At 37.0% G+C, this 11,600-nt stretch overlaps 1 protein-coding gene across 1 annotated transcript; it reads left to right on the forward strand.

The window, feature by feature from the left end:
* Positions 1–3,709: 3,709 nt before the first annotated feature.
* LOC121366837 (probable G-protein coupled receptor 139) lies at positions 3,710–4,633 on the forward strand. The gene has a single exon (XM_041491121.1). It carries the CDS (start codon positions 3,710–3,712, stop codon positions 4,631–4,633), a length of 924 nt encoding a protein of 307 aa, XP_041347055.1.
* Positions 4,634–11,600: the final 6,967 nt, after the last annotated feature.

Genomic DNA, 11,600 nt, shown 5'->3' on the forward strand with positions numbered 1-11,600 from the left:
CCACGCGTCGAGCGAGCGTTTTACCACTGGGCTACGTCCCGCCCTTGCATTGTCTCAAGGGTAGTCTCCAGACGTTGTTCAGAACCCCTTCGTCCTCAAAAGGAAAACCTTTTCCAGCGAAAAAAGAAGAATAAATCAATGTGCTCTAGTGGTGTCGTTAAACAAAACAAACTTTATACCACGACCTTTGATATACGAGTCGTGGTGCACTGGTTGAAACGAAAATTGGTCCAAATGGCAAAATTATGTATGATTAATTGGAAACAAACTCAAGACTGTTATTTTAATAAAGCTCAGTTGGTTGAGTGTTCGCTTGATGAGCTTGCATCGCAGGATCGAACCACCTCGATGGATTCATTCAACTGATTTGTTTGTTTTTTTCTCGATTCAACATTGACAATGACATTGACCTTTATTTGCATAAACTGGAAGCTTACAGTGTATGTGCTGTCCTGTCTGTGGGAAAGTGCATGTAAAAGATCCCTTGCTGCTAATCGAAAAATGTAGCAGGTTTCTTCTGATGACTACCGCAACACACGATAATCAAATGACGTAATAGTATGTACCGCAGTGTCTTTTTGAATGGAAATGACGTCATTTTGGATATTCTTACTTAAAAAATAAACGAGTGGTGAAGTTTTTTTTCTTTTTTTTCTTGTTTTTTTTCTGAACATTGGGCAGCTTTTAATGTAAAGTTGCTATTGAAGTGTTTTTGTTTGATGACCATGAAAGGTTATGTCAGTTATGGAATGTTACCATAGTAAGTTTGCTTAAATATCAATAAACGTAGTGCCGTAACCACAATTAATTTACATCTAATTTGCAAGTATTGAAATTCTCAAACTATATCACATATTTTGGGTACACCAGATATGCTACCTACTGTATGATACATGTATATAAAACATACTATGACACGCTGTTCTTCAAATGTTAAGAAGACTGTGACAAACAGTGAAATAGGAATGCTAAATCGTCACACAATGTTAGAACAAAAGAACACAAACGTACTCAATAAAAAACGCACGTTAAAGGGACAGACGCTAGTTTTTAAACACTATGAACAACAGAACGAAAACAAAATAAACATCCGCAAACTGTGTGAATCGGCGAAGTTTGCGGATGATTTGTTTGTGTTCATGCCCAGATGAACATAAACGAAATAGCAGCCAATACTTATAATTAAATTTGAAACATACTTAGTAATAATAACATTAAAAGTTCACATTTTATTTCGAATAATGTTTTTGGTTAAAACAATAACGCTCAGTAAGATAAATTACCAATATAAAATGACGTCATCGGGTATGACGTTCCCTGAATACGTAAAACGTTTTACATTCATCGAGCTATGTACACACGCATACTGTTTGTATTAAGTGGAACTTCATTATATTCCTATATCGTCTTAGAGAGAAAAAACGCTATATGTTTGCCATTATTTGTAATGAATCCTTTATAGACACCATTCCACAGACAACACAGCACACACCACGGTTTTTGATATACCAGTCGTTGTGCACTGGCCAAAAACGAGAAATTCTGAGTTAGAAATCAAAATATGAATACGTACGTGGGGGTGGGGTTTGGGATCTAGCTCTGTCGGTAGGGCGTTCGCTTGAGGTGCTTTAGTTATAGGATGAAACCTTCTCGTGGAACCATTCTCTGATTGGGTTTCATTCCATCCCAACCAGCGGACCACGACATGCATATCAAAAACCGTGGTATGTGATGTCATGTATGTGGACACATGCAGATATAAATTCACTGTTGCTAATCGAAACAATATAGACAGTTTCCTTTAAGCTTATGTGAGAAATATTACCAAATGTTTAACACCTAAAAGCCTATGATTAATAAAACAATGTGCTTTGGCGGTGTCGTTAATTTTTGTTTTAACTTTATCACAAACCCTAGACGTCAGACCTAAATTTAAGCCTATGGAAATAAGTGTAGACTATAAAAGATGTAATAGAAAACAAAATCTGAATACTGGTATTACTATGACCATATTTATTATTATGGCTGTTTTGACGATGGCAATGAGTACAACACGGGTATTTAATTAAAGCTACGATATCGATATATTTATATTCCTTAACCCTGTAGTATCTTACCATCCAATATCATTCTTCCGTCTCGTTGGACTACACTCAACGTTACGCGAAAAATATAAGCTTCGGGAGATCCCAGCAACTGGTATATGTGTGTATGGGGGTGGGGGTGGAGGATTTGGCAGTGCTACATAATCTTCAGAATTGAGTGGTAGAAGCACCTGCGTCCTCTCCCCACGTTTTCTACACATATTGATGTAACAGAAAAATGGTCCTCCACTAAGCGGTTCGAACCACGGACTTTTAGTACGATAATTCAGCGCTCTACCAATTAAGCTAATAGGCAAATTCCCACTAGCTACTGCCAGTGGGAGCACTTTATGCCAACACTACTACATAATCCACCCTTACGTGAAGCTACTTATACGTTCCACGGGAAGTTGAACTGTTACGGGTCCTAACTGGGTTATAATTGCATTATTATGTTATGAACACACTCAGTCCCTACGTCGGCTCCAACTGTAACAGCAAAATCAACCTCCACTAAGGGGATTTGAAACAGGGACTCTCTGAACAAGAATCAAGCGCTCTACCAACTGAGCTAATAGGGGAATTCACACTAGCGACTGTCAGTAGGAGCACTTTATCCAAACACTGCTACATGTATATGTACTACTACACATTTTTTAAAACCCGAGGTGTACGAAGGTTGTTGTCATCACAGCTATATTTATTCTATTGAACTCTATCCTGTTCTAGTTCGGGTTTTCTAAGCTAGAGATAAAAATGGATGACACAACATGTTTCGTATTTCCTTATGAAGTAGCAGTCCTTCAGGACGAGCACCTGATAGAAGATCATGGAAGCAATCACGACTTTGCCTAACGTCCTTTTAATTCTAACTTGTGCAGATATACGATTTTATATCGGATTATGGTTTGATCGTTCAGATTTGTGATTTTTAAACACTAAAACATATTTTTCACTCAGAGCATACTTTCAACACCTAAATGTGAACACAAAGTGTGGTCAATTTACAAACCGGCAACAAATTTGGATACAACAGAGTGAAACAAGAGTCTGTGATGTTGAAATTCCCTTAAAATAGACAAAAAAGCGTCTACCGGTACATAATCGTTACTTTTCAGACGCACTTGCGTTTTTAAAAAGGATGAACAAATGCTTTTTGTGGTATTAGAAAAACCAAGATGACCAGAAACACTTCGGTTGTACGGTTGTAAACAATAAAATGCCAATAAAGTTTGACTTTAGGGATAATAAACGGTTCTATTAGTGAAACATATGCCTTAGTGTTTAAAAATAGGGTATGTCCCTTTAATACTGTAGACATTTTTATCATTATGCAAGATGTTGTTATCAGAACTTGTATCTTTAATAACAACTATTGTATTTTGCAGATGATTCTCTGAAGACATCATATTTGAAGCATGTCAACACCGTTATCATTTTGGTCAAACCAAACATCCAACTTTACCGATACTGATAATGGAAACTATTCTGATAGAGAACTTAGACCCAATTTTGGGCCATCTCTAGATGGCTGGCCATATTTCAATTTACATGGCTGGGGCCACTGGGCCACTGTTCTGGCTATAGCCATAGTAGGTACCATTGGAAACATCCTGCAGTTCATAATGATGAGCGACTCCAACTTATCATCACTCTCCTACAGCGTGTACCTCAAATTCCTTGCCGTTTCCGACAGTCTCGTCCTCAGTGAAGCGGTGTTTCAGCAGACTCAAATACGTTTTAATTTGCCCATGGTTGCAGACACGAATGACGCTCTGTGTAAACTTGTCATCGGCTACCAGTTACTGACGAAGTTTCTGTCGCCATGGCTGGTGGTAGGACTTACTCTCGACAGATTCGTATGCGTCTGTTTTCCGCTGACGCGGGGAATATTCTGTACGATGAAGAAAGCTACTGCAGTATGTTCGTGCATGATTGCTGTAGTCATCGTGTTATTGATACCCAATCTGGTTGTAGCGAATTTGAAATATGACAGATGTCAATCGGCCGGACAGGTCACCTACTATTTCATGTTCCTTAATCTGATAGTATCTACATTGCTGCCCTGTGTTGTTATCCTCGTCTTCAACATTGTAATAATCGCCCGCATTAGACGTAGCAACGAGTTTCGAAACACGTTCATAAGGAACAGGGCAGAGTCTACGAAAGACAGTTCAACACGCCCCCTTGTGTTAATCTCGATACTGGCCTTCGTGACCTTGTTGCCAGTCTCGACTTCAGATGTCGTCTTTGTACTGCTGTTGTTACTGAAAACAGACAGAAAAGCCGCGTTACTAAGCAATAGATTGTGGCCAGCGTTGCATATAATCTACTTGCTGAATTTCACACAAAACTTTTTCATCTTAATGGCCAGTTCACAAAACTATCGACAGATTATGAAGAGAAAACTCGGATGCTTCTTTTACAAGTGGAAACAAACACGACATAACGCACCAGCACCTAGTGTTGGTTCCATAGTAAATGCCGATGATAGTCCGATGTCAGTGGCTACATCAAATACCACACCATCAGAAATGCCAGATCCATAGTTTATATTATTGACTTTATTGATGAGGAATATGTTATATATAGCACATTTAGAAGTTTCATGTTGATAGATAATACTCATGTCACACGTTCAGAAACGCCAGATCCATGGTTTATATTATTGACTTTACTGATGAGGAATATGTTATATATAGCACATTTAGAAGTGTCAGATCGATAGATAATATTCATGTCACACGTTCGGGAATTATTGTACCATAATTTACATAATTAATCGATACATCTAATAACGTTTAGAATTGTCATTTCTATAAACAATATTATGGTTTGTATAAGCAATGTGCTGTTGTTATTGTTGTGAATAAATAATTCCAGTTTAGCTTGACGAACAATAAAAAAAGAGATACGTTTTATTTACGTACTGTTTTTGTTCCAGAATATTGTTGGAACAAGGCGTTCTTTAGTTATCTTTCAAAATACTATTATATTTCACGAACGATTAAGTGCTAAATATACGCAGAACTAAATATTTAGCTTACCAAAATTCGTAACATAACACTAATGATATAATATTTAAAAAATAACAATCAAAAACATTATTTAAAATATGTTTATATAACATGCCCTTGCATGAATATTGACAAATGCTATAAAAGAACCAATTTGTGTGGATCTAGGACACATTGAGAATCATTTGACCAAGTTTGATTGAAATCTGCCAACTGGATGGCGAGGAGAAGTAGAACATGAAAAGTATAGGCCAGGACGGCCATATTGGATAGTGAATAATCCTTCAAAACAAGACTACTTGAGTTCGATAGTCTAATTTAGTTTGTGATAGCTGCTGTAAAATGTAATACCTAAAGTTCGCCTTTAACTTCGATTCTTCCCCTTTTTACAAATACACCGGCATGGAGCCTCTGCAGAAGAAAGTGTCTAATTGCACGAGAAGATTAAAATAATAACATTTAAACATATTGTTATGCCCTTGAATACTATTTTTTAATTGATTATAATAACTATATCATGAGTGGAACAAGGATTTATTGTCCAGTAATGGATCTCTTGATCTGTGACTGTTTGCCTATAGTTGAAGCACTAGATAAGATTCATAAAATCAATCACTAATTTGACGAATTCCAATTCGACTGTGCATTGTGCAGAGATACCTTCTTGATCGCGTATGTGTTTTCTGTTTGTTTTTTGTTTTGTTTTTGTTTTGGGGTTTGTTTTGTTTGTTGTTTTTTTGTTGTGTGTTGCAGTTTTTTGGCGTACAAATTCGGGCTACATGTATTTATTATTCTGCATACCGTTCGAATTACTGGGCTTGGTGTCATTGTAAGTTGGTTCCAAGTGATATGGCCTTTATAAATACAAAAATAAAATTTCATTTATTTTACTGTTTAGAAGGTTAATAGTTTGTATATATTTAGTACGTAGAGTTTGGGCTTGGTGTTACTGTAAGGTAGTTCCGACCGATATGGCCTTTATACATATAAATATAAAAATACAATATATTTTATTTTCTAGTTTATAATGTTAAGAGTTTGTATATATTTAGTACGTAGATTCTGGGCTCGGTGTTACTGTAAAGTAGTCCAGACTGATATGACCTTTATAAATATAACAATGGAATTTATTTTCCTGTTTAGAATGTTAAGTGCTTATATATATTTAGTACGTAAATTCTGGGCTTGGTGGTACTGTAATGTAGTCCAGATTGAAATGACCTTTGTAAATATAACAATGGAATTTTATTTATTTTCCTGTTTAGAATGTTAAGTGTTTATATATGAATGAATGAATGTTTAATGACACCCCAGCACAAACACATCCATAGCCAGAAAAATAAGTATTTGGAAATATTATTTACATTCCGAAGTTGTATAATTATGCAAAACCAGTGTAAAGAGTGGTGAGGAAAAGTGCAAAAAAATTACAAAAATCAAGGTAAATATATTTTAAATCTTTGTATAGAAATCAAAGTGGTTTTAAAAAAAAAAAAAAGAATTCCATCTCATTTCTTCCCGATCTGGCAACTCCTCCTATCTTTCAACTTCTTTTTCTGTCCACCTCCACATCCCAGTCCTTGCCTCTCCAACCGCGACAGGTGCTTGTCTCTTGTGGCTATCTGTGCCACACACCTGCCATTCTCCCATCAGCTTTTAGCTGTGGGCTTAGTCTGACCACTCCGGGGAGTGTTCAGTAGTTACTTCTGGCATTGTTAAGAGGCACTTGTAACCACCTACTATGCATAGTTTTTGACAAGAGGCTGGCACACAAACTTCATTTATAGGTTAATGCGTTAAGATATTTGTGGACATTTATTTAATTGGATAGCAAATTACTTGCCAAACGGAACGCAAATGTTTGTAAATGGTTCCTTATGGTACACTGATTGCAGGTATACCCCCAAGGCTTGGTATTGGACCCTTACTCTTTTTCCTTTACATAAATGACCTTGGCAATAAACTTAATTGTATAGCTAGATTATTTGCACACCTCCCGTTATTGTAATAAATGTTAAAATATTTATCTTTAATTCAACGAACCAACGTGGGTTTTTTTTTTTTTTTTTTTTTTTTTTATGAAAGATGTTTCCGAAAGCATGTTCAATTACCTTTCCCGTAATTAATCTTGGTTAGGCGGGATATAGTTCAGTAGTAGAACACTCGACAGTGGCGGATCCAGAAAATCCATCTAGGGGGCCCCAATGACATGAGGCGGAATGCCAAGGGGACTTTGGGGGAGGTTTGGAGGGGGATGGAAATTAATATATAATAAAATTATAACTGTCGAAAAAATTGAGGGGTATCCCGGGCCCCTGCCTCTAACCCCCTCCAGATCCGCCTATGTTCGCATTCGCGTAATTAATCTTGGTAAGGCGGGACATAGCTCGGTAGTAGAACACTCGCCAGTGGCGGATCCAGAAAGTTCATTGTGGGAGGGAGGATGGCATGCCCTCCCCTTGATCCGCCACTGCTCAGATAAATATAGTCGCCATTAATAGACTGTTCGGGTCCTGGACGGAGGAACCGGCTGAGGCCGACACCTGCTCCAAGGACAGGCGTGCGATGCAACAGCTTGCTCTGAATGTGCACGTTAAACTCTCTGACCGGTTCACTCCCATAAGACAGACGTCCCATAAGGCAGACATGCCATTTGATAGACAAAACTCTTTATTGGGTTATGTAATGTATCCTGTACACCCCTGACTGCGTTAATGGTATTGCTCCAATCTGCTCAGCAACCCCTTGCTCCAAGTAAAGTTCAGACTGATTTTGAGATGGCTGCAATCCAGGCAGTTGAGACGGAGTTTCCGCAAGCTGAAGTAAAAGGGTGCTTTTTTCACTTTACACAGGCCATTCGGAGGAAAACTCAAGAACTGGGTCTTGCTGTTTTGTAAAAAGAAGATCCAGCTGTACAGACATGGATTCGGAGGGCTGCTGGACTACCACTTTTGCCCATTGCACAAGTACAGGATGCATGGTTAGAAGCCATGAATGACGGACCTGATGTTCCACAGGCGGAGGCATTTAATGATTATGTTGTTTTAACATGGGTAGACGATGACTCCAGATTCCCTTTGATTGTATGGAACCATCATCTGACCATTGGCCCAAGAACAAATAATAATCTGGAGGGATTTCATTCCAGAATGAATCGTTCAATCCAAGTTCATCATTCAAACATATACCGATTTGTAGAATTAATCAAAGGAATAGAGACCTCCGAACGTGCTAAATTGAGACAGATAAACTTTGGAGCTGCCCCACCACCAAGAAAGAGAGTGTATAAGCAGAATGAAAATAGGATCGTGAGATTGAAGGCGCAACTAACCCTTGAACAGAAAACGCCCGTTCAGTTCTTGGATGCCGTTGGACATCTGTTAAAATTAGTATAAATTGTGGAACAGACAGAAAATTGAATCGTGAGACATGTTAAAATGTGTATCCCGGGTATATGTATGTGTATAAATAAATCTAATTTTATATAATTTTGTTATGTGTTTTGTATTTAATTGTATCCGACTATTCCATTATTTACTACATGTATTATTCAAGGTAAACGGCAGGTAATTAGTAATGGGTCTTGTGTTGTTTTAACGCGTCTGCGTTATGGGACGTCTGTCTTATGGGAGGACACCCTCTGACCTGACCTGGACTGTTCGGGGATTTTCTCGCCCAATTCAGTGCACCACGACTGGTACATCAAAGGAAGGCACTATCCTGTCATTGGGAACAAGAAATAACCTATATGACAGCGGCGGGGTTCTACTCTAACCAACCATATACCTTCATAACGCCGGATTTAGAGCTGTGTTGCCACTGTTATTGTCGTTGCTTGAGATTTATCTTAGTCGGTCGAGTACACGCTTGAGGTACTTGCGTCGAAAATCCTCTGTGGAGCCATTCAGCTGATTTGGGTTTTTTCTCGATCCAACCAGTACACCACAACTGGACAAAAGGCCGTGGTATGTGCAAAGTGCATATAAAAGATATCTTGCTGCGTTAGAGAAAAAATGTAGCGGGTTTACTCTGATGACTACAAGTAAGAGTTACCAAATGTTTGACATCCAGTATCTGATGATTAATAAACGATGTGCTCCAGTGGTGTCGTTAAACAAAACAATTTTTTCAACTTTAAATATACTTATTGTTATTATTGTTGTTATTTTTAATGTTGAAGTATCGGTAGCATTAGAGTATTAACATGTTTAAGTATTTTATTTTATTTGTTAATTTCCGAATAGTTTTATGGTATTAAGTAATACTAGTATATTATTTTAGATGCGTGTATTACATTGATTTTTGTGTATTTAGTTGATATGATGATATCGACTGTGTCAGCATGTGTATTGCGTCATGTGTCTTATGACATATATATATATATATATATATATATATATATATATATATATATATATATATATATATATATATATATAGTTTGTTTATGTCTACAGTTATCGTATGATACAAAATATAGAATAAAACGTACTCAGTGCCTTCATGTTTTGTTAACATCATTTCATGAAAACATACCAAGTGTAAAAGGCTTTATAGACTTGGACTTGTAATGGAGGTATTCACTGATATGGTGATCGCTGGAACACTTTACAAACAGGTGATCCGTAGGAAAAATTACAAATCTGAAATAAGTGAATATAAGCGAAACAAAAAACCCAATTTACCACATAAAATGGTATTTAACTCATAAATTGAACACGTTTCGTTGACAAAAACTCTTATTATTCACCTTTTGAAAAAAATGTCTGATTGTTTTCCACTGCATTTTAATACCTATTAAATTAGCTCACCAGACGCATAAGGTTCCAGATAAGAAAACATTATGGGTCTGAAAAAAAAAAACCTACCGTGGAAGACTGCCGCAAATGGCTTGTCATATCTGACTAGTAGCAATCACACATTTTGGAATACACTGCCTTTGAGTGTTGATTTGGTTTTACTGCAACGAATGAAAAGTCGCCTTGCAAACGACAACACTCTTATGTAAGATGCAAATACGATTAATGATGCGCTCGGGAATCCAATGTACCTGTTTTGTTTCAATTTAAGTAAAACTGACTTTATATCGTGGCCGAGACAGGCCAACACATGCATATATCATTTGACCGTTATGGCCAATCCAACTGTCCATTTACATCTGAAAAACAAATAGTGGTTAATGTATTTTGTGGCCGTTATAGCAGGTGCAACCATTCATTTTGGTAACAAAATAGAATGAATGAATGAATGAATGAATTAATTAATGTTTAACACCCCAGCACGAAAAATGCATCGGCTTTTGGGTGTCAAACTATGGTAATGCAAGGAAATAAAGTGATGATCAACATCAATATAAAAATTCAAGATATAAGTAAAAACACATTGTAAAGAACTGTGCAAAAATACAAAGAGAGGTGTGTGTATTACCAATGTTTTATCAATATCATATATTACAAACACAAATTGTATTTTGCGAGCCTAATGTATGATATTGACGGTACCGCAATATACGAGGGTAATAATCTCTTTATCATATACCTCAAGCTTAATACAACGTGTTTTCCGCACCTTTAATGCCAGTCAGCCATTAGCCAATAGCCAATATTCAAATGAGATAAGACTGTATGACGCGGTGTCTGTTTGAATGGAAATAAACCGGTGCTTAACGGGTTTTTTGGGGGGTTTTCTTTTCTGAACGCTGGACAGCTTTTGGTGTAAAGTTGTTGAAATGCATTGGGTTTTTTGGATGACTATGTACGCAACGCATACGTCAGTTATGGAGTGTCATCGTAGTTCGTTTGTTTAAATGCTAATATACCGTGATCTCGATTAATTTACATCCAATTTGAAAATTCTGAAACCACCTGATCTCGAAAATATTACATACTTTGATTACACTCGATATGCTCCCTAATATACCATATGCATGCATGTATGTATGTACGTATGTATGTATGTATGTATGTGTATATGTACATGTACATGTACATATACATATACATACATATATATATACACACACACACATACATACATATACATATACTACATATACATATACATGTATACAGACACACGTATACGTGCATTATATAATGATAATATTTATCTATTTCTGTCTAGAAAACCAGAATGTCGAAGGTCACATGGGTGCGCCAAAACAGTTTGGATTCGGAACTTATTGGATATTATGTTTTATAACGGTTGCCAGATAGACGTTATGGATGAATTTAATTACCTAGGCACAGTTAAAGATCAAAAGTTGCCCTACACAAAATTATAGATCAGTTAAAGGTCATAACTACCCCTACTAAATATTATAAACACATAGCCATTAGGAGGAAGGGATCTGTTATATGGGCCATCCCAAAGACAGGATAACACACACCACGACGTTTGATATACCAGTTGTGGTGCATTGGCTAGAACGAGAAGTAGCCCAGTGAGCCTAGCGACGGAGATACATCCTGAAACGTAGTTAAATAAAGCAAACTTGGAT

The sequence above is a fragment of the Gigantopelta aegis genome, unplaced genomic scaffold, assembly GCF_016097555.1.
Source record: "Gigantopelta aegis isolate Gae_Host unplaced genomic scaffold, Gae_host_genome ctg7337_pilon_pilon, whole genome shotgun sequence".
Classification (NCBI taxonomy): Eukaryota; Metazoa; Mollusca; class Gastropoda; order Neomphalida; family Peltospiridae; genus Gigantopelta; species Gigantopelta aegis.

Bases quoted from the DNA above. Each gene is read 5' to 3' on its own strand.
- LOC121366837 (XM_041491121.1), top strand. From the start codon at position 3,710: ATGATGAGCGACTCCAACTTATCATCACTCTCCTACAGCGTGTACCTC.